General features: G+C 42.1%; 1 protein-coding gene across 13 annotated transcripts in view; it reads right to left on the bottom strand.

Moving 5' to 3' along the window:
- PHACTR1 (phosphatase and actin regulator 1) overlaps positions 1–24,925 on the bottom strand; it is a gene marked incomplete at its 3' end in the record, with an annotated part of 251,467 nt that overhangs the window by 27,597 nt on the left and 198,945 nt on the right. For 8 of the 13 annotated variants that reach the window (XM_083519363.1, XM_083519364.1, XM_083519362.1 and 5 more), the window contains 3 exons: positions 14,250–14,417; positions 11,135–11,341; positions 5,996–6,317 (listed from right to left, as the gene is read on the bottom strand). In XM_083519363.1, the coding sequence (XP_083375489.1) occupies positions 5,996–6,317; positions 11,135–11,341; positions 14,250–14,417 (697 nt within the window). The remainder of the gene's footprint in view (positions 1–5,995; positions 6,318–11,134; positions 11,342–14,249; positions 14,418–24,925) is intronic. The other 5 variants (XM_083519368.1, XM_083519367.1, XM_083519360.1 and 2 more) reach the window with 1 other exon arrangement.

Consider the following 24,925-nt stretch of genomic DNA (forward strand, 5'->3'; position numbering starts at 1 on the left):
ACAGCAACCTGCACTTGCAGGGGGAGGCACATAGAGTTGTTGTGAGGGATGGGTGGGCCAAAATCAGAACGCAAGTGCATAAAGCAATTCAACAAGTATCAATGAGTAGGTCTAACACTAACCAAGTGTGTCAGTTAGCAGTGAAAGATATATGAAGATGCTGAATTTGCACGGCCCCTATTAAATTTCTACAGGGAAATTTGCCTGTGGATTGTGCCTTTGGGGAATAAAGCACTCTATCCATTCACTGTATTGTTATACTGGTTATATTACACTTCAAAGAGATAATTTTGTTAATTTTTACAGGCGTAACATAATAGCAATAATGAGATATTTATCGATGCTGGGAAAATTGGAGAGAGGGAATGGGTGCCTAGAGATATTCAAATTTTGCACTATGAAGAATAAAAAAAACTGGTGATGAATTGGGATGGGAACATCGGTATTTGATTTTAATTACATTTATACGTTGAACATGTTATATCCCCCCCAAAAAGCGAATGTCAGCCCAAATTCTCCTAATGATATAGAAATGTGTAACATCCCCTTAAAACTTTCAATTAACTTTTCATTTATGGATATGCTTCAATAATTTAAATTCAATTAGCCTTCATCCATTATTTTTTAAATTATTTTTTTATGTATATAAAAAAACTAACTCGACCTTCCTGCAAATCTCTGCAATTCTTCAGTGATTAACATGGAAAATCAAATATAATATCCTTGAAATATAAAAGCATGGAACAATTTATTATATTAAAGGAAACCCTCGGTGAATGTCATATAGTTTAAGTTTTGAAAGCTGTACATGGATGAACTAGATCAGTGGTAGGAAACTTGTGGTTCTCCAAATAACAAGTCCCATCAGCCCAGCCCAGCACTGCCAACGGTCAGAGATGATGAGAGTTATAGACCAACAATATCTGGAGTGTCCAAGGTTGCCCACCTCAGACTAGATTAATGCTAAGTCAATCCTTCTCTGAAATCAGCATGGGTGATGGGCACCCAAGATAACACACTACATACTCACACAACACAAATACCTTGCATTCTGTAAGCATACCCTTATGGGCTACCACTAGAAATCTGACCTGCATCTAAGCAGAAGCCATGCCCCCTCCATTATGTCACCTCTTTGGGGTAAATTCCACTTGGTTGGCTGTTATTTATGAGATCGTGTCCCGAGTTGCAAATGAGAATTACCGTATTTTTCGCCCTATAGGACGCACTTTCCCCCCTCCAAAAATGAAGGGGAAATGTGTGTGCGTCCTATGGGGCGAATGCAGGCTTTCGCTGAAGCCTGGAGAGCGAGAGGGGTCGGTGCGCCCGGCTCCCGATGGCTGCACAGAGCTGCCTGCAGTCCGGGGCTCAGCGCACTTCTCCCCATCGCCAGCCCCACAAGCTCGGGGGACAGCGGGGAGCCGGAGCGCGCCTTCCTGCTGTTCCACGACCTGGTTCTTCCAGCCCCGCACCTGGGGGGAAAAAATACCCCCCCTTTATTTCCCCCCCAAAAAACTAGGTGCGTCCTATGGGCCGGTGCATCCTATGGGGCGCAAAATACGGTATATAGCGAGAGGAAATGTCCCATGTTCAGTCTACAGAGTATTTGTGAGTACGGATCAACGTTCTAGCTAGCATGAACAGTTCCAATACTTCAGGGACGAGACTGTACTCTGCAAACATACATCCCTGCCAGAGGCGGAGCAATCCGACTGGGTGACATGGGGGCAGGGCCAGGTGCGGGGGGGGGAGGAGCTGCCCACGGGGCTCTGAGGAGTCTGCCTGCCTCCTCCCCCTTTGCTGCCCTACAGCTTGGGGGGGGGGAGGCAGCAGGCGGACCTTTTGGGCAGCGGAGCCTGTGCGCACCCAAGCCACCACATCTCTCAAGACGTGTGGCTCGGGCGTGCTGCAGGCCCCGCAGTGAGTGCCACCTGGGATTTGTCACCCTTTCAGTGGTAGCACCCAGTGCAGCCCACCCCTATCGCACCCCCATTGCTCCGCCCCTGATCCTTGCCTGGCTGTCACAATAAATACTCCTTTTTTCCAATCCAAAGCTGGTTCAATTGTGTAAGTGAGAAATTCTCACACTCCTCCACTCCATCGCATGTGTAGGTTGCTTTGCTTTTCCTGACGAGTGCTGGCTGCTATTGGGAGGTACATTTCATACCTCTAGCTTCAAGTAAGAGACATAAAAAATATATTGTTTACAGACTAGCAATCAGGTGGTTTTGCGCCACATGTCTGCCAATTTCAGTCTTCCGTCTCCTGTGTTCAGTTTCTGTCTGTTAGCTTGATATCTGAAGGAGCAAGTTAGAGCCTCTGAAAGTTTATAGTCAATTAATATAATTTAGTTTTAAAGATGCTACTGGACTCAAGCCTTTTCAGTCCCTGTTCATTTTGAGGCCAAAATATCTTTGCAACCAGATATATCTGTGCGACACAATTCTATGCATATTTACTCATAAGTAAGTTTGACCATCTTCAGTGGGGCTTACTCCTGAGTAAGTGCAGATGGGAGGGCAGCATATATTGCAGTTTTTATATACACAGTCATAGTAATCAGTGTGTGTTTGTGTGCGTGCGTGCGTGCGTGTGTACACATGTCGCATTTCCAAAGATAACACCTGTAACTCAAAGTAGTTTACATTAAAAACTGACAGTATAACTAGTAATAAATTAATGATACATAATAAAAAGTATAATATCAGTAGAACATAATGCTAACAAAAATAAACATTTAACAGTTCATTTAAGGTGCTTTAAAATTTGAGCATTAAGCTCAGCAACAGGCCAAATAAAAATATTCAATAACTTCACATCCAAAATATACTGTACATTATACAATGCATGCATATGATAGGCATGTGCATATATTATAGGCATGTGTAGTCTCAATAATACATCACTTGTTAAAGCTCATTACTACAAACACGGCAATAGATCTCCTTTAGTTTTAATTTTTCTTTTGAGGCAAGCAGAACTAACAGCAGCAATGCTGTCAAAAACATCCAGAAGAGACGCTATTTGGCATAACCAACTTCTTAAAAAATGAAATGCATCTCTTCTGAAAATCTACACTAATCTCCTTGGAGACATTTGCCAAAACAGAGAATGTCTCAGCAAAATAACTTAAAAATGTATCAGGACATGTCGGCTTTGTAGATGCTTTGTCCACATGCATTATGAAAAGAGCAGGCGCTTTTTCAGGGGAAAACAGCCACCAGCTTTTTAATCTTCTGAGGATTGTGGAAGTTAAGAGACATCATTTTTGACACTGAGTGCAACTGAAATAATTGGCGTATTATTTTGGTACAAAGCTTACTGCTTCGGGCTTATGGGAAATGGGTGGGGGCTATGCGCCTTTGTGCCCCTGCCGCCCTCTTCAGTACTGCATCAATGAAATCAAATTTCTGAAACGTCAAGTGCATTTGTATTGAGTTGCTAATTTGGCATATTTTTGCAGTACACCCAAAATTGAGGGTTTTTTTTTTTTTTTAGGGGGATGGTTTATTTGTAGTGCCACATTATTAGCTGCTATAAAATAGTGCAGCAGAGGAAAAGGAAGAGTAAATTCGAACGAGGTCTAGACAGCTAACAAGGTCGGTCAGACAGGACATATTAGCCATTGAAATAGTACACACACTCAGCGAATTACAGTCCCGCTTCCAGACTCCCAGTATTCTTGCCTTCAGCCCTTGATTTGATTTGCCAGACACTGTTCACATAGTTCTAATCTTTCCTCTGAATCCATGAGGGCTAGAAAAATGCTCCTTCATTTTAAATAAACGAAACCTGAAATTGTCAGGATTCCTCTTTGCCAGACCCCCCTAAATTACACAATAGACTTCCTGCAGCCATACTCTGCTCCCAAGATGGACAAACATCGTGTTGCTTGGGTATTCAGGGCCACTTAAAGCTCCACAAAGGTGCAGCATTGTTACAACTCTCTCTCTCTCTCTCTCTCTTCAACTCAAATGGATCAAATTTAAGTCTAACCACGTGTCTCAAATTCGTTAAGGGTGCGGGGAATTGTATCTCTGTGAGGGCGATCCTTCAGATCTCAGGGTGTGCTTTAAATGTAATGTTGTGGGTGTTTCCTCCTAAAATAAGAGACCTTCACTTTTAGTAGTCTACACTTAATTAGGAATTGAAAACAGAAACAAATCACATCACCTGTTTTCTGCTTATTAACCATAAAGCATGCCCTAGTAACTGCAGACTTGATAGGAGTTTAGAAACGGGAACATCTATTGCTGTAGGGGAACAGATGCTTCTGTGAAGTCAAATGGTGAGCATTCTTATTGCACGCAGAATTGTGTCCACTCTTTAATTTACAACGGACCAGATTTTGCAATTAACAGCTAACACGAGCCTGTGCACATGGAAGAAACTGCCCCAGAGGAAAACACAGGACAGGTCGTTGCAATAATTGCTGTTGAGAATTCCCCTAACAAAGTTGCACTTTCAGGTAACGGGATGGAAGACTTAACATCCTGTTACGGATACTAATATAGGCTTCAATGTAACACAGAAATAATTGCCTCTGGGAAACCAACAAGCAGGCTGATTTGTTTGCACTAGAAGATTGTAATATTGTTTCCATTGGCTCCACCTCTGAGCAGATTTGAAGAATTCTGTGTTTATCACTTAACATTAGGTTTTCTTAACCAAGAAGGGAATGTACTCTACAAGTGTGCAAACTTGCAAAATTAGAAGACTCCAAAAGCACAAAGCATGGTCTAATTCTGTATTTGTCTAACACTACATGTGGAATGAATATTGTGACTGCAGTTGGCAACAGAAGACTTCCTTCCATAAAATTTACTTTGAGTTGATTATTAAACCAGGCAGTCACTACTACTCATCTTTCAAAGCCACATTCATGAAGGGACCCTTGTTTGCCTTGGGCATATTGCTTCAGCTCCAACATCTATCTGAACATTATCTTCTTAATCACGTTGCTTCCTTTTAGAAAATGGTCATAACTGCACAGATCCTGAGCCTCAACCTCATTCCAAGTCAGCTGTCACTACCTTCTCGACCACCAAATACATACAGTGAAACAAAATAAGGGCACTAATAGGAACTGTAATGAAGATTACCATCACGATTATGCCTAAGCCACTAGAACTGATCAGCAGAATATTTTTAGAAACCTGTGAAACAGGCACATGAAATTATAAGAAATACAAAGCATTTGAAGATGAAATAATTTCAGGTTGCAGCAATTTAGATAAATGGCTTAATTCCAAACAGCTTTCAAATGTCTTACAGGAATTGGTCTCCAAATTACTGAAGCCTATCATATACAGAAAGTTATTATCTCAAAAGACAATGGGAACTGTCTGATTTGCACACAGCCTACAACATTCTTTTTTAAAATAAAAGAAATCCCAGACTATGAAAGTCCTTCACTGAAACCTAGGAAAAAGAGATGAGGATAACAATAATGGTTGCATCATCACCATTCTGAGGTATGTTGCATAACAGAAGAGACTGGTGTATCTCAAACTTCTGATAACTTGGGGGGAAATTTATATAAAAATGGGAAATATACATCTCTTAAACACCCTCATGTTATGCCACCTGCCCTAAGAGACCCAGTTTCTGTGAATTCTGCAAAATTCGCTCTTTGGAGGACACCTTCTCTGATGGCAGATGGTGGGAAGCAACCTTCTATGGAGTTGGACCATCATCAGGGTCCTAGATAGAAGGTCTTTCCCAGTCCTAAGTGGAGATACTGAGAAAAGAACCTGGAACCATCTGCGTGCAAAGCACGTGGTCTACCCATTGAGATGTTGTTGCATCTTTGCTTTCTGAATGCTCCAGTGCAAAGAGGTGGCAAAATCATCTCCAGCTTGCAGACGCTGGAGGAGGCAAGGCCAAAACTGTGACCTGTGTAGCTATGAAGTACTGTATTTCTCTTTATAAACTCTGATAAAAAATATTATTATTATTAAAAAGAAGACGAATACAATTCAAAACAGCTTTTTACCTTTCTAGCTTCTGCATGGTCATGGCCAGTGTCTTGTTCAACTCCTCGATCATGCGACACCCTGAAGGATGCATGGGCAACGTGCTGGATCCAGAAGGCAAATGTGGGCTGTGGCTGCCGTACTGATGCTGGTGTGCTAACTGTGACGGTAGGACCGTGTGGTGATGCGAAGCCAATGGTTGCTGGCAGCTCTTCTGTGTGGAATAGGGTGCAAGGGAGAGGTCTGGTCCCCCTAAAGGCATGCAAATCATGACTTTCTTTGGAGGTAGCGGAGGCGACAGTTTGACTGGCATACAAGGCAGTTTCACAGGCGCACCAGGATCTAGAAGATAAAAGATGAGCACTTGTGAGGTGGGGGCATTCAGGTCTCCTTCAAAAAGAAAGAAAGAAAGAAAAAGCATGGGAGACTTTCCCCCCTCATGGTGCTCTCCCATGCATAAGAACTGAAGAGGATACTTGCTGGATCGCCCACTAAGCCCACCATCCTAGCCAGAGGCCGACAGGGAGTCTGCTACAGGATCTGAACATGTAAGCCTTCTCCTGTGCTAACCAACAATGAACATTCAGAGGTAAGCTGCCTCTGCTCCTGGAATCAGTCAACAGCCACCAGGGCTAAAGTACTCATTCATAGCTTGTTCCTCCATGGATTTCCCCCCCAATCCCCTTTTAAAGTCATCCAAGCTGGTGACCATCCCTAGATCTTCTGGGAGCAAGTTCCATAGTTCAATAATGCACTGTTCTTCCTTTCGTCTGCCTCGAATTTCCCAACATTCAGCTTTGTTTGATGATCCCAGAAGTTCATCGAACACCACCAAAGGGGGAACAACACCTCTGTCTGTACATTTTGTCTTCACATTGCATAATTTTATACACCTTTATCATGCCGCCCATTACTCACATTTTTTTAAAAACTAAAACATCCTAAATGTTGCAGTATTTCCTCACAGGGGAGTTGCTCCAGCCCCCTGTTAATTTTGGTTGCCCTTTCCTGCAAATACGGCAGCAGAAGTATATGGGAGACAATACCACCATCGCCACATGGATGGATCCATTGCTTTGGGTCTTTCGCTTCCAAGTACCAGCTATAAGTCAGATCCATCTATGTAGGTGTGATATTCAAGCTGTGCTTGACGAAGGAATATTACAGATACTGACAATGGGGGCGGGGGGGGGGGAGCAAGCATACTGCAGCCGCATGACAGGTAAGTCACATTGGTTCAGTGCCAGCCTCTCTCTTGCTATCACTATCTGTTACTGCACGTGGTACAAACTGACAAAGGCAAGTGATTGACTGTTGATAGCTTGAAGGATATAAACACAATCAATGCAAAGACCTCATAATCAATGGAGTAATGCAAATCAACACTTTGGTTCAGGATCTAGAAAGATTCCAGACCTACCAGGAGTAGCCACTAATACCAAGGGTCCACAAAAACCTGGCCCTGCATTTATTTATAAATACTAGCATTTTCATATTGGTGTTCCATAGATTGCAGGGCAGGTGTAGAATATAAACTGATTCATTAAAACCAAATAAAAACAACAAAAAAAAACCATGCTACTGCCAACCGTAATACAAAGCAGCAGTTAAAAATTATAAAGTTGACTGAGGGATTGCTCCAGGTTCAGAGGCGCTCCAACTTTCTGCGTAATTATAGGAATTATAATGCCTGGGTACATAAAAATGTTTCCAACCTGCTGTTGAAAGGATTGTTTAGTAGATACGCTGCCACATCCCAGACACCACAGTTTTGACAAGCATCCTGAAACTGTAATGTCTGGGAAAGCGGAAACATAGAGCTCACACATGGGAGATGTAAGGGGCGGAGAGTCTATTGTTGTACTTGAACCAGTTAAAAATGCACACACTTTTAAAAATAAAAAGTTGAAATCTGAGAAGAATTTTTATAAACCATTCCCCACAAGACATACTTCAAGTGAAATTCTTTCTGCAGTCAGGTGTCTCCTGCTATTGTTTCTGCTAATCCTTTCCCTCCATCACTTTCTGTTAATCATTCCCAGCGTGTCTTAAATTTATTCTCACAAAATCCTCAGCACTAAGACGCGCACACGCTATATTGCTGGAGCTGTATTGAAAACCCGAAGGTCTTCATTTCGATTGTGAGAATTCTCATTATACGAATTCCTTCAAAACAGGACTCAAGGATGTCTCTGGAGAAATTAGCAATGGAATAAGGTTAATTTACTTTCGGCTTGGAAAAGATGATTCATTAGAGCTGATTGCTCATTTCCAGAGACTATGCAAATCTAATAATATCCCCAGAGGACACCATAAAGAATCTTAGAAATTTATGTCTTTTGACCCTTACACCCAGATTCTATGCATGTTTATTCGGAAATAAGCCATTTTGATTTCACTGAGACCTGAGGCCAAACTACAACCTCAATCACATGCACTATTAGGTGCCCCCAGGGTCTGCATCCTCTGTAAGGTTCAAGAGCTTTGTTCACAAGTTAAATACAGATCAAAACCACTGAAAAGGGTAAAAGTGCCTAGGGAAGGGCAAAGGTTTCAAGAAAAAAAGCAGTGTGTGGGGAGCGTTAAGTATCCCACTCCTATTTTGCCACTGCAAAGCATCCCCTCTCAAAGACACACTGCAGTCAAAAAGCAGATAATGACCCAAAGTTGCCCTGTAATACCTGCTCTTTTCCCCCCAGGCTGCCTCGATTCCCACAAATAATGTTTCTGCAGGATTAAGGACAATCAGCTGGTTAAACTAGGTATGTCCTGTGATTAGCTTTATAATCCTAGCTTTGTCCTCTAATGATAAAAGGGAAGACCTGTAGCTCAATGGTAGCACATCTGCTTTGCATGCAGAACATCCCCAGCACCTCCAAGTCGGTTTGGGACTCTACTGTCTGAATCCCTGGAGAGCAGTCCATGTGGACAATACTGACCTAGCTGGCAGTATATAAGGCAGCTTCCTCCGCTGCTATGACACACAGCTCTGAAGTTTTGAAGACTCTTCATCTCAGGGTCATGGGTTCGAGTCTCACGTTGGGCAAAAGATTCCTGCATGGCAGAGGGTTGGACTAGATGACCCTTGGGGTCCCTTCCAATTCTACAATTCTATGATTTATAACTGGGCATCTCCCAAGGCAAGGGGCTTCAGGGTACTCAAGCTCTGTTTTCCAGGTTGGGGCTTAATGTTGCAAATAGATTATTGAGATATCAGAAATTGTTCATTGGCAACACATTGCCTTTTTTATTCATCAGATTTTTAAGGGGAAATCTAGAATTAAAACCTGCAACCTAGGCATTGTCAGCACCATGCTCTAACCAACAATGCTCTATCCAGCTATAACTGAGCTATCCAACTATAATATTATTATTATATATTTATTTATACCCTGCCCTGTAACTACAATGTAACAAAAGTAGTCATGAACAATAAATGAAACATTAAAAAAATACAACCAAACTGAAGGCAAAAACGTAGGCCTTTGGCCTTTAACTCTCTGTGGCCTTTTAGAAGTAGGTGGGATCTTTTTAAAAAAGTATTTCCCTTTCACCTTGGATTTAATGTAACTATGAGGTGTTTACTTTCCATTTGTTTAGTTGTATGTAGCTTTGGCTTGCTATGGGCAAGATAAAGCAACTGGCAATTTTAACAAGCAAGCAAGCAAGCAAACAAACAAACAAATGACCTATATTTCCTAAAATGGTTTTAGCTGCTGGCTTCTGCAGGCCTGCAAAGAGTGTAAGGACACACAAAACAACTGGGTAGGAAGAAGAAATAAACAAACTCTCCCCTTTCCTCGAAGATGCGTAGGAAGGTTCCTAGACAAATTATGTAAGTACAATTTGGCGCTGCAAGTAGCCACAACCAACCAACATGGTCTATGGAAGAAGTGAAGACATATAAGATTGGTGAGGCATAGTGGGTAGATGGACATGAGGGGCACTGACAATTGAAGCAAGCCATAAAGGGGCCTAAAGCTAATTTAATCAGACATTAGTGCTCTGCAATACCAGCTTAGAGAGGTCGTGAGGCCTGTAAATTCTTTCTGCATCCCTGGAGCAGAGGACCAGTTAGCTGCATACCTAGTGTGTTATTATATGGATTATGAAGCAGAGCAAAAGAAAACTGAAAGAAAGAGGGATATAAAAGAAACCTCTATAACTGGAAGGCCTGAAGAACAGATTAGAAGAATGTTAGTAGAGACAGAAGCCTAAAGGCAGCTGCGATGAGCATCTACCACACACACAGAACAATCAAGTCTGAAAGAGAATACAGGACTACTAATTTTCTGCATGAACAGTTGTTGTAGTTGCAATATCCACATGACAACAAATATGCGCATGATGGATCCACATTGGCCTAAATGGGACAAGGGAAATATTTATACGACAGGTTTAAAGTGTTTTGCTAGTCATTTATTTTTTCCTAGACTACCACTGGGAAGCTCTGTTTAATATATTGAAGTTTCTTAGGGAATTCTCAGCACCCTCGTTACCATTCCCAGACTTCTTAGGGATGGGGAAGTCAATGGCTAGTTAAAAGTAGCATAAAGCAGATATTACCAACCTATCAATCTCTTTTTCCACAAAAAAGTGACTCAAAGCAACTCAAGACTGCAAAAACAAACACGAAAACTAAACGTAAGAGTAGGCATAAAATAAAATTATCAACCATAATAGGTACAGAAGGGATATATGCCCAAGGCCTAAGCCAAGGTCTTCCTACATTCAGAAATTTAATAAAAAGGGCAAGTCACACTCAACCCACCCAACTAAAAAGATTATAAGAAGCAAATTCCACAAGCATAGTTCATTAAGGGCCAAAGGGCGCTGTGTGTGTGTGTGTGTGTGTGTGTGTGTGTGAGAGAGAGAGAGAGAGAGAGAGAGAGAGAGAGAGAGAGAGAGAATGATAAGCCCAGGTTGTCCATGGAATGAAACCCACTGAATAATTCCAGCCCATATTCTGATGAGGTTTGAGAACTCCTTGACCTGTCATGAATGTAAAATCAGTGATTCAGGTTTATTAGTGAGAGATGTGAAAACAACGGCAAGCTTTATGGAGGTGGTGGTGGGTGAAACATTCCATTTAGAGACACAGGACCAAGAGCTCTTTTCAGGGAGAGGGCAGCACAAAGCGTTCTGGAACACTTACTTACCAGCTAAGTGGTTGGCAATCCTGGCAATGGGTTTAGGAGGCAGGGCAGGGGGCTGTTTGAGGAGGGAGAGCTGTTTCACTGGGGTGTCCTCATGGTCTCCAGAGAAAGCAGCAGATTTTTTGGGGGGAAGTAGCAAGACTGGTTTAGATGAAGGATCTTGAGAAAGGTGGACTCCAGATTCACTGGACGTGGGGCTCTCTTCGGACGCTGGAGGACACAACCACATCATAGACGCAACAACGTTACAAGCAAAGCGGTAGCAGATAGACAAGGAAAGCAGCAGAGCAATGCGGGTTTAAAAAACATAACTAACAGTAAGAGTTTGCTCAGACATCACTATATACAGAGAGAGGGGGGTGTGGGAGAGAGAGAGAGAGAGAGAGAGAGAGAGAGAGAGAGAGAGAGAGAAAGAGGAGAAACTCTCCATGAAGAGACTGAAAACAAACTCTGGCACTTTCACAACACATAGCAGAACTTCCACTGGCATGAAAGGGGGCAAATTCATATGTCACTTTTCCTAATCTTGTTCTACTTAAGTTAATTGCATTTCCTCCCAATAGCTAATCACCATAACTCTTCAGAATGATATGCAGGCAGACCTACAGGATATATCAGCATTGAGCTCTGTCCATGGCCTAATTGCTGTTTAGGCGAAGGGTGTAACCAGCAGCTTTAACAGGGGACTCAGCTGAAAATATAACGTTTTAAGTGGGTTTTAAGTGCAGTATACAAATCTGACAGTAGATGGCGCTGATGAGCTAATGACAAATTCCATATATTCTTTAAAACCTTTTTTTTAAAAAAAAAAACATTTATATTATATCCGTGTAGAATCAGCTAGGGTCCCTTAGGCTAATAGTTTGCATTGATGGAATTTTTCCTCTCTTTGGCTTGTCTGCCAAGGCATACTCCCCACAGCAAGACCCCCCAAGGGAAAACTAGAAGCGGATAAAGTATCTGGATTTATGTCTTGGTGCTTTTTTCCACCAAATTTCTAGAGCTTTCAGCAGTTTCCCATCATTAGTCTAATTGTGCTATTAAATAAATTTCAGATATGTCATTTCATCCTAGCAATCAAAGGGATTGTGCTTCTCTGCAGTTGGAGCCTTAATTTCTCTTGTCTGCCTGGGTAGTCAGATGAGGCTATTTCTGCTGAGAGCAATGCTAAAGCCATGTTGAACTCATTGCCCTCTCTATGCCTCAGCTACATAACTCAAGTGCTGACTAGTCAATGACAATCAGCTCATCGTTATCTGCACTTTCCTGTGTTTTACAAAGAATGGGTAGTCTGTATCAAGATAACATGAGGATCACTTTAAGTTAGGATAAATCTTAGTGGTGGAATTTGAAAACAAATCCCACCAGTCTGCATCCAATGAATTTCTTTTTTTAAAGCACAGTGCCTTTCACACTTAGTCATCAGCTTATATACATGATGTCATAAATTACAATGGCTAAAGAGGGTGATGTCACACCACCTGCCCCATGGGAAGGAACAAGAGAGTGACAGAGGCAAAGACAACACCAGGGCCAGATCCAACTAGACTGTCTCCTCATCTCTGCAGGGGCAGTGGAGAGGACCAACTTCTATATTTTATATAATTTACAGTGGTAAATTCCGGTGGTAATTCGTTTAACCTGAGGTACCACTTTAGCTAATGGGGCCTCCTGCTGCCGCCGCAGCACGATTTCTGTTCTCATCCTGAAGCAAAGTTCTTAACCTGAAGCACTATTGCTGGGTTAGCGGAGTTTGTAACCTGAAGTGTATGTAACCTGAAGCGTATGTAACCTGAGGTACCACTGTATTTGCTTTAGGTGCCTTGGCAGCTATGTAAACACAATAAAATACATAATTGGGGAAAGCTGCAGACCCATATATTAAAAAACACATATAATTTTGCAATAGAGCAAATTTCAAAGGCACTTGAAATTTCAAAAGCACTGTATTAACACAACACCAACAGACAATATTAGTGTAAGAACCATGCAACTGGATCAGATGAAAGGTCCATCTCAGCCCTGAAATGCCTTGTTTTGGGTCTTTCTGTGCGAAACCAGCTGGTCCTGTTTCCACCTCTGATGGCAGAATTGGGATTTGGATTGCACCTTAAACTATTAATGATCGCAATGAATTTCATACATTAATTGTGTATTGTGTTGAAGAAGTAGGGTTTTTTGTTTTGTTTATTGCTAGTCAATTATATTAGTTGATACTGAATTCTAGTGATATCACAGAAAGGAAGGAAAATTCCCTCTGCATTCACATCCTTCACAGCATGCATAATTATATAAGCCTCTATCATATCCCCTCCTCTGCATAGCAGTCATCTTAATTCTCATCTAAAAAGCCCCGGATGTTATATGCCCATTTGTGTGTTCTTTTCTACCCCCTTTCTAGTCATACAGTATCCTTTTTGAGTTGCAGTGGCTAAAACGGCACACAATATCCCAAATGTGGCTGCAACCATAGCTTTGTGAAGAGCAGAGTTGTTCTCAGACCCTTCCATCCCTAGCATAGAGTTTGGCCTTTTCCTGCAATAGATGCACACACAGAGTTGATGTTTTCACTGAGCTTTGGACTGGGACCTCAAGACTTATTGACATAAATCAAGGCTTACCATGTGCCATCAATTATTTTTAATTTAGTCGAAGGTATAAATATATACAAAAAGTAATGCATACAGTTTTGGAGCAAGTCAGTTTAACAGAACAAAGAATAATGTGACGTACTGTGCTTACCAAAGTGGAAAAATCTCGAAAGGTAGCAAGCTAGCTCTCTGTTATATTCCTCACCTTTATTGGAAATTTGAATTTAACTAACCCAGCCTTCCCTAACCTGGTGACCTTCAGATGTTTTGGGCTACAACTTCCATCAGCCGCAGACACCATGGTTATTCTTGCAGGAATGGATAGGAAATGTGGTCCAAAACATTTCAAGGGTAGCAGGATGGGACAAGATCTGAGTCCTAGATTGTATTTGGATTTCACATTCTGGATCTAGATGTTATCCAGGCCCAAAAGACAGAACATCACATGGGGTATGTTCGTAGTAAAGTACAGTTGAGTCACTACCCTGCTACATGTTGTGTAGCTGACCATGGAAACCAAAGTTTACCTGTTCCATCCATGATCTCCGGAGTTGGGAGTATTTCATATGTACAGGAGTCAACAGATGCTGAACATGGGTCCAATTCAGATAGGGCTGGGAGTGAAGCCTGGCTGGAACTCAGAGCCTGCCCATTCTCCAATGATCCTTCTTCATTTTGTATGGAAAGCTCCCCATCTGGGTGGAAGCACAAAAATAATATGAAATAAAAACAAAATAACCAGAAGATTTCTCAGCTCTGAAAAATTTCCCCCAATGGTTCAGTTACTTTAACTGCAATCACACACCTCAGAGACAAAGTCCTAATGTATAGCATCTGTGCCAGGCTTCCTCAACCTAGTACCCTCCAGATGTTGTGTACTACAACTCCCATTATTGCTGGCCATCGGCCATGCTGGCTGGGGACGATGGTAGTTGTGATCTAAAGCATCTGAAGGGCACTAAGCCCATGAAGCCTGATGTGCACAGTTCTCCAGCCATATTCCGGCAGACCTAATCATTGTTTATTTTTTATATTATAACTGCATTTACACAGCTGCCCCTTTAATAGGTTCTCTCAAACTTCTTCAGTTCAGATTTGACAGATGTTAAATGGGAACCAGGTTCCTCAGTCTTCAAAAACACAATGACATGGAGGTGCTATGACAGGATGGCATTTCCTTGCTCAAAATGTAGTTGGCGGATCTGGGCGACATCCTGCCAAACATATTTGTTTGCACCACAGGCTAGATTTATTTATTTTTTTAAAGCAGTCCCCCTTGTTTGTCCCTCTTCCTCAGAAGCAATAAAGCATGCATATTTTTTAATTAAGCACTTGTCCTTGGTGCTAAAAGTGCTTCAAATACAATCCTTACAATGCTCACATAACTTAAACCGGACCTATTATTCCTCTGTTGAAATAGTGGTTAATAGTGGCTGAGGTTTAATCGCTTGCTTACCCAGCAGCACAGCCACTTATGCATCACTAAGGAGGAGGATGAAAGAAGACAGGTTTGCCTAACAATTCCATGTGCAAGCTGATATGTGGAATCTATACTATAACGGCACATTTGGAAATAATTGCTATACTTTAAATAGAAGGACAATGCATTTCACCATAGGGATTGGTGTGCCTTCTGTCTAGGTGCCTGACTGTTGATGGGCAACTAATGTTCCTAAGGCAGTAGGCATGGGACTTTAGTCTTAAGGGCAACAGAACTGCTGAGTTCATTAAGTATTATTCTTTATATGAAACATGGCATTTCCCAGCAGTTAAGCATGGCTTTGTGGTTGGCTGGTCTTACCCTGAGGCAAAACACCCAAAAAGTAGGTCAAGCCTCAGACTGGTGCTCTAAAATAGAAAGTTGACTGAAGTGTGCAGTTATGTCTAACACATTATGGCTTCTTCGGGGCGAGCCAATCTTAGGCCCCATTTCCAGTAAACATTTAAAGCAGTATCATACCACTTTAAAGAGCCGTGGCTTACCCCAAGGAATCCTGGGAACTGTTGCTTGTCAAAGGTACTGAGAGTTGTTAGAAGACCCCCCCATTCCCCCCTCACAGAGCTACAATTCTCAGAGTGCTTTAATGGTCCATCCCTCTTCCCAGGGAACTCTGGGAAGCCACCCAGAATGCCTGAGGCAACCCAGTCAGTTGGGTTGGGCACTTGTTGTTGTTAGTCTCCTAACAACTCTCAGCACTTTTAACAACTCCAGTCATTCCGGAAGGATACAGGACCCCCCTGGACGGTTAAGTCCAATCAAAGGCAACTATGGGGTTGAGGCGCTCATCTCACTTTCAGGCCAAGGGAGCCAGCGTTTGTCCAGACACCTTTCCAGATCATGTGGCCAGCATGACTAAACCACTTTTGGCGCAATGGTATCAAAGCTACTAAGAGATGAGGGAGAATCAGCAGGGTCATGCTCCACCCCCTCATCTCTCTCACAGGAAAGGTCATCATATAGGACAAGCAAGGTAGCCTCAATGCCAAATCTGGGTCTTAGCATCAAGTGAAATGAGTCTTCCAAGAGTGTCTGAATCCTGAAAGTGACCACCTACTCAAAAACCTTAGGGGACATCTGCAACTAGTCTGTAATTACTAAGGTTTCTTGGGTCTGAGACAGGTTTTGTCAAGAATGGTTGTAGGTCTTTGAGGTGGGAGAAAGGAGCATGGAGATTGGGCGGGTGAGATGGTGTGTGCGCTTGTGTGTGTTTCCCACTTTTGAAATGTTGGATGATATGAAAATGTGGCCTTTGTACAAAGGAAAGTCACATCCGTTCCTCTGCCCACTTTGACCTCTGGCTACACCCACTTTCAACCGTGGCCACCTCCAAAACTGGCCTGCGGCCCAAAAACATTTCACACAAGGAAATCAGGCCCTTCCATCCATTTTAAGTGGAAATCTGTCCACGACCATTCTTAAAAGCTTTGGTTTGACAGAATCAAATTTTGTAGCAAGGTTTATCTTACCAGATGTGGTTTAAAGCAAAAGCAGCCGAGGACAGAGGGAGGGGGACATTCTGATACAAATAAAACCATGTATCACCAAAGATGATTATGCAAAAATACATTTCAATATACCAGGAAAACTGCTAATTTATTTTACCTATGGACAATGATGAGAAATATTCCGGAAGAGCCCTAAAGGAAAAGCATTCTTTTGTCCTTTAAGGATCCTTGAGAATCTCCTGCCTCTTTTCCTAGAACTATTTAAAATATAAGCTCTTAGTTTTTCTGGTTATCAGTGAAGGATTTGAAGAGGATTATAGAGATGGAGTGGGATAGCAAAATTATAATCAGCAGAAACCTGTGCTGCAGGTTTTGTTCTCAGCGGGGAAGAAAGGAAGGTCATATCTATAAGGTTTAACTTGTTGTTAATATGTTAACATCATTTACCCTGTTCTTTATACCAGGTTTTCCCTGATTCATTAGACTGGACCCTGGATTCCTGTTTTTATACTTCTGTTTTACTGGTTTTATGTTGCATTTTTAAAAATGGTATTGTTTATTGCTTTTATGTTGTACACCATACAATTTCAAATTTATACTAGGTTAAACTTATATCTCATCCATTATAGGGAACACAAAGGTTTAATTAGCCCTTTTCTTACTGGATAGGGGTGTGCAGCTATTGCCAATGGTTGAATGGCAGTCGATTCCTGGAGCATTTTCCAAACTGGGGAAAGATTGATGCTGGGTCAACTGCAGATATTTAGAATTGCCCCCTCCTAGCCCTTATATATACTGTCAGTAATGTAACTTTTTGTATGTGAAAACAAGCAAAAGTACTGCATACTTTAAATATTTTTATCCCACCATACCACAACAAACAACCAAAAATCACTCACTCTTGGTTTTCATGTACTATTTAATTTAAATGCATATAGATGTCAAATTGCCAGCTGAGACTGAGCAAAACAACTAAGCCTATTTTGTGAGCCACCCAGAGAACACTGCTATTGCGTGGCTTATGTAAATGTCACACACTGAAAATAGAACTACGTTCTGTGAAAAGTTCCAAGTTATAAGGCAGAGATCCTGCAGTTCTCCAGATGTTGTGGAACCCCAACTCACACCAGCCCTAAGGCCAACAGTCAGGGACAATGTAGTCCAGCAACATCTGGAAAGTCACAAATTCCCCAAGATATAAGGAGCCTCATTCTAAGGGATCAAATCATTATCCTATCTAGTCAGCTACTACAAGATGTGAAGCCAGTCTACTGAGCCTAGAAGCTCACTGCATGCTTTAGGATGGTTAGCACTGCCTTATTTCAAAGCATAGGTTCATTTCTAAAATTAGATGCTCAAGACCGGCTGAAACTTACATATTCTGACTTGAGACTGTTTCCCACCAGTTCCTTGTGTATGGTTGCCGTGGGGTGAGGTGGAGAATTGGAACAGTTAGGCTAAATAAATTACATCCACTTGAAAAGCAGAGCAATGGTCAAAGTTACCTAGGCTCACTTCAGATGCTCTAATAATCACCCGCCAGTTATCACCATGGAGGAAATAACAGCTGACCCAGAGAAATGATGCTGACAGGTGCTGTTCTCTGGAGAGGTGAGAAATCAAAGCAGGGGTGCTTGGCTGTGCTCAGCCTTGAACAGCTCCTCCATCTCAGCTTTGCTTGCACACCCAGCCTCAAGGGCTGCTTCTGAGGAAAGGATGTTGAGAGGTAAAAGCCTGTCCCCAGAGGGAACCTTTCAGACAAGGGAGGCTGCCTTCTGGCAGGAACTTCCTCAGAAGCAGCTCTTCAACGCGTTGCCGGCCTCTGCCTCGAAAGACAATGGAGTTAAGTAACACCGCTGCGTTGGCAGCACCAAAGGGACCTCCCTGGGGCGCAAGCCTGGGCAGTGTTTATGGAGATCCTTTGCTGCCCAAGACCCCCTTCTGGGACTTAGTGACGCAGTCCAAAGAAAAACAGAGCAATACATTTGACAACAGCTTAGCTGCAGGAGTTGCCAGGAGGAGGAGGAGTACAAGGCGCCATCCAACCATTTTAGGGACTCCACTCCTTAGGCCTTTCTTCTCCTGAAGATATCCCCACAAGGGAGAGGAGGTTTAGGATCAGAGTTTTCCTTCTCCTAGGTAGGCTACCTCTCCACTTCACTCTGCAAGACATGCAGAAACAAGTCTTTTGACCATTGGGCCCACTATTGGTCTCATCCGCTCCATCTGCTGCAGCCTGGCTTTGCATGCAGGGGAAGTCCCTAACTCACCGAGGGTTTGAGACCAATTGGCTACCCTCACCTGGTTTTTAGCCATTTCCCAGGGTGTGGCTGCTGTCACATGATGACAGCTTCTAGGAGCCACAGGTGAGAAAGTACAGGATGGGGAGCAAAGGTGGACAAACTACCCCAGAAGGAGAAGGATGTATTCCCCATTAGAGGTACTATCTCTCCCCTATACTCGTGTATAGGGGAAATCAATGCCCCTCTCTTTTAAGCCTTCTTTCTTATTATTCCCCAAAGGAATCAGGGTTTTACAAGAGTTTTAAGGTACACTTAAAGGTTGGGGGACACTTTTAAGCCCAAGGGGACAGGCATTTGTGTGCAACCTTCTGGAAGCTGCATACTAAGGGTGAGTGCGGCAAAAGTGGGTAAGGGCAGAAACATCTCACTCTCTGTCCCCCACTCAGGCAAGCAGGTGGTATTATTTCAAGGGTGCAATCCTTGTGAAATCACTATAGGAGTTTACACTGAAGGGCCAACAAAGTCTCAAACAGGAGGCCTGTAGGACTTCATTTGGCCCTTGGGGCCTGGTGCTCCCAACCCCTGGGCTTATGGTCTTTGAGGCAAGAAAGGGGGTGCTTGGGCCCATCGCTTAGGTCACACAAAGGCAGCTGGTAAGAACTGGGTGACAATACTCACAACACAGCATAGTTGTCTTTGTCAGTGTGGTCACACCAGGGGCAGACAGTACAGTGGTGCCTCGCAAGACTAAATTAATCCATTCCGCGAGTCTCTTCGTCTTGCGGTTTTTTTGTCTTGCGAAGCACGGCTATTAGCGGCTTAGCGGCTTTAAGAAAAAGGAAACAAACTTGCAAGAACTCGCAAGACGTTTCGTCTTGCGAAGCAAGCCCATAGGGAAATTCGTCTTGCGGAACGACTCAAAAAACGGAAAACTCTTTCGTCTTGCGCGTTTTTCGTCTTGCGCGTTTTTCGTCTTGCGAGGTACCACTGTACTCTGTTTGGTTTCTTCCATTGGGAATGCTCCACATGAAGAAATTCAGAGCAGGGGTGGAGAAGTTGTGGCCTTTCAGAAGCTGCTTGCTTCCACTCTCAGCAGCGTGGCCAGTATGGGAGTTGTAGTCCAACAACATCTGAAGGGCTGAAGCAGATTTCCATCTCCCTGATTTATCGCATCCATATCAGGTTTCTGGGTTGAGGGCAAGGCACTGGCTCTACGACATTCCCCTTTTTATTGTCAGTTCCCACTGTATAGAACTGAGCCCCAGCAGAACGGAGGTTCTGATGTTAAGCCCCAAATCAAACTAAGCCCTTTCTGTGGCCTTTCAAAATGACAACATTTCTCTTTTCCCCTTGGCAATGAGAATGGCACACTGTTCCTAATAGTTTAAAATCTCAGCATCAAATAGAAAACCTTTGATGTGGCTGTTACGCTGGATTATTAAAATATAGAAGGATGTTATGCCCAAACTCTACCTTGCTCAAAGTAAAGAATGTAAAAGCTGTTCATTAACAGCACAGCAACAGATCAAAGGTTTTAGCTACAGTGGTCATTTGTGAAGCCAAGTATATCTGGGTCTGAATTAATCATTGACATCTCTGACAGCCCAGGCAGCTGTTCTTCTTTAAAAAAAAATAAAAATACCAAAAGCTGCTCAGAATTAATAGAATACAAGTAAAAGGCTCAGACCTAGGCCAAAAGTACATTCAGAACTGAATAGTATCAATGATTTAAAGCTGGAGTTATAATAAGAAATGCTCTTCCCAGTAGAAAATTCACATGCTATTAATGGCATGTCTGTTGTATGCCAGAACTGGAGGTATGTTGAGCTCAATTAAAATTTTTATCTTAATGGTGTGGGAGCCACATAGACATGGGCTCTTCAAGGCCACGTTGCTCTGGCCACAAGTCTATTCCAGAACCAGTAAAGGAACAATTGTTCCCATGCTACTAAGGTAAGCATTAATTGGGCCCAACATGTCTGTTTAAGTAAAAATATAACGGTCCTGTGGCAACTTAAAGACTAACAAACTTATTGTTCCACCACTTCCATGTTAGAAGAGACATATCTTGTCTAAATCCTCTCTTCCTGTAGACTGGTTCACCCTCACTGAATCAACTGGAGTAAACACGCGCAAAACCAGGATTAACATTTAATATATTAAACCCTTGGAATTATTGGAACTGATGTCAATTAAAGTTTAGCCGCTCCTGCAATAATGCAGAATACTGATGTCAATTAAAGTTTAGCCGCTCCTGCAATAATGCAGAATACAACTTTCTTCTAGGAAACTCATTATCTCTGCAGAAGGCATGAACCTAATTGTTGAGGATACTTCAAGATACCACTTTATTGATCCTTTTCTTTAATGATATTGATCTGATGCGAGTTGGCTATTCTTTTGATTAAAAACCCATAGCACACATTTAATAGGTCCTAGGCAGCTGCTTTATAAAACTTTACTACTGAGGACCAATAAAACCAACACTATTTGTTTTATTATGCAACTTGAGTAGCCCAGTAACAGCATATTGCTCAGGAGAAAGGGTGGCTAATTTTAGCTAAGAACAGGCCTGGGTTGCATGTCATGGAAAGCTAAACTATGGCTTACCAGGGACTGGAGAACAGCTTGTGGTCACTTTGCTGCTCCCTGATATTTTTAACTTCTGCACCATGCTGAGCCAAGCCAAAGCTTGTTCTTAGCTACAGCCCATGGTTAGTGGGGTGAAAACTTAACCACCAGCCCAGGTTCACTAAACAAAACCTTGGCTTAGATCAGGATGGTGCAGGAGTAAAAATGGCACGGGAGGAAGAGCAAAGCACTTGGGAGTGCCTCTAGCAGAAGCCCACACGTTCACACAGTTCCAGTAAACCATAGTTTGACTTAGCATGTCACGTGAACCTTTAAGAAAGCAATTCCAAGGGTGGGTCATAGTATTTCCACTGGAGGATGGAAGCTAGTGGATGTTCCCAAAGATACAGCCATATATGCGTTTTGCATAACGTTAAGGCAGAAAATTTGATATTGTCTAAACAATATACTCTTAACTTGCTTACAAACATGCCCTATTGGGTTGTGCCATCACTAAAGTCTGATTGGGCTGAACTCAGAGTAAGGCTTTTTTTTGGTAGTGGGCAGCCTGGCTCTAGAACTCCTCCCTTGAGATTGGGCAGGCTCCTACTTTGAGTGGGTTCCTATGGTAGGTTAAAACATTTCTTTCGAGTAATAGTAGAGAGTCATGATTTACACTTAAACCGAGCCTTTATTTGGTTGAATTTTATAGTGTGTGTTTTGATAGATTGCAACCTATACTGTGACTGTGTAATGTAGGGCAAGACAGTTGAATAGTTAAATGGCTAAGGAAAATGTAATGCCTAAATAGTTAAATAAAATGAAAATTGCTAAGGAAAAATGTGATGTAACACACAGAATCTGAACCTGGAAGATGTCTGAGCTGTTTAAACTGTGAGCATAAATGTCAAAAATTCTGCATTGCATAGTCCTTCATTACAAATCCATACGTTTCACAGCATTGAACAGAAGTACTTAAGACTAGACTGCTAGCCAGCTCTATTGAGCTGAGTTATATGAGCCAGAAACACTGCCGGAAATGATCGATACAGAGATGAGAATAGTCATTTTTGGTTCAAGCAGGAACAGTAAAATTATATAGCGCAAACTATACTAAAGTTTCTATTGTCTTTCTAAAAGGGGTTAGAGAAATCTACAGATGATAAATCTATCACTGGCCATTAGCAATAGCTCAGGGATGGACTCCAAGTCTCATCACCTCCAACCAGAATGGTTCAATGGTCAAGGAGTCAAGAACAATGTTCAAGAACAACTGTGACCACTGTTCACAGTTTTTAATGCTTCAATTTGTTTTATTATAATTGATTTTAATTTTCTGCATTATTATTTTGTTGCGAGGCACCCAGAGAACATCGTCATTGGACAGCTGATATGCAATAAATAAATAATTTTTAAAAATATGAATTCTAAATGAATAATTATTCTAAATAAATAATTTTAATTAACCTTCCACTATTAATTTTCAAAATACTACCAGCTGTACCTGTGAATTGTGTCATTCCAACTAAATCTTCCTTGACACAAAAGTGGTCAGACATATGGCCAAGGATGGTGCTGCACATAGCTGCATATAGGAGAAACTACCTATATCCACCAGCCTTTTTAATGAGAACCTCTAGCATGGATGTTGCTTTCTCTTTAAGGCCATGTGGTTTATTCTGCTTATCAAAACCCAGAACAATGGGCACAGTGTTATGGACTGGTTGCACACAGAGGAACAGTAGGAGGAACTAACTGTGGAACCAGTTAGTTCCTCCTACTGTGGAACTGTGGAAAGAAGGCTCAAAGCCCGGGGATTGGGGGTGACAAACTCCCCTTCCTTTGTTTCCCAGAACCAGAAGAGGGCTGAAATGGGCAGAGCATTGACAGACTGCATGCAGGCATAGTCTCTGATTGCTTGGAAAAAAGCCCTGGATACGAGGGGACTTAGATAGCTGAGGGGAAGTGGGAACTTTTAATCTTGGCAAGTGATTCATGGGGTAAGACCTACCAGGAATGAGCTGCTGTGCTCATTAGGCTTGACAGTCAAGTCTGTGAAGATCGTGTTTTGGCTAATAAAGAGCTAACTCCAACTTTGAATAGCATGCTTTACTGCTGGCTCGCTCTGTGACAGGTAGCTATTCTGAATGAAAGCTCACAATACATTATATTTTAATGCATGTGTCGATATACTCATTTGAACATTATTTTCTCCATGAGTGCAAGGAGACTATTTATTCTTCCCCCAGGAAATATAGAAGGAATTAAGTGCAATAAATCTAGACAAGCTCTTTCAGAGGCTCCTGGCATGTGGAAGTGTAAATTATTGAATGACATTGTGATAAGAGAATGATATGTATACGAACTGCATGGGAAGGAGCTGTAGCAGATGTAATGAGGAAAGCTCAAAACCAGAGACTCACAAAAATCTAAACTGAACCAGGGATTCCCATTTCAGCTACTGCATTGCAGGAAAAGAATTCACAATTACACTGTGACACTGGAAATAAAGGCGTATCACTGTTGAATCTATTTGGCAATTCATTTAATGCAACTGTCCTGTCTTTAGCTACTGAACAGAAAAAGTAATGTTTCTTGGTGAAACATCTGGATAATAGTCTGCCATAAAAACCATCTGAAGCTGCAAATGCAAATAGAACAGAATTTGCCAGGTTAGAGTTTCAATGCTCACTTGACATCTTCTCTGGAAGCTAATACATCTCCTGGTAGGATGAGCAATGTTAAAATAGGATGATTTAACTGCGCAATCTCATGCATGTCTTCTCAAAAGTAAATTGGCCCCACTGAAGTATTGAATTACTTTATTGTAAGTAGTGTCTCGGTGTGCTCCCAGAGCCTGATCTGGCAGTAAACAAAAGGGAAATGTGTGGTAGTTCTCATGTTAATGTTTCTGAACTTTTGTCAGGGTCTTTGTTCTTAGGCAAATAAAGCAGGCTTAAAATTAGAAAATATGAGTACTTTTCAAGTAGGATGGGTTGTGGAGGAAGAAGCAGGCCTCAAACTTCTGCTAGCAAGAGGTAATTCATTTTGAAAAGATTGCCCAGTGTCTGGATGCTTATTCCAGTGCAAGTAATTTTCACTAGTGTGCAATATAAGGCAGAGTAGACCCCCTGCTCCTGAGGAACACCTTGATATAAAACATGCTGAGCAATCTTCACAAGGCAAATTGCCATTTGTTAGCACCAGTGTGTTGACTGACACTCCCTTTGCTGTTCTGTGTTACGTTTTTGGTGTCCCCCTCCCATTTCCAAACATGAAGCGTGTGTTTGGGAGGGTACAGATATACATCTGGTATGTGGGGTCTCAGTAGCTGGTTGTTTGGTACCTTCTGAAATTTGTTGCCTGGAAAGAGCAAGCAATACTTCTCCTAACCATAGGCATAATCCAGTCAAAATCAAGCACTTAGACCTTCTGGGTTGTAG

The sequence above is a fragment of the Podarcis liolepis genome (genome assembly GCF_965112155.1).
Source record: "Podarcis liolepis genome assembly, chromosome: 8".
Lineage (NCBI taxonomy): Eukaryota > Metazoa > Chordata > Lepidosauria > Squamata > Lacertidae > Podarcis > Podarcis liolepis.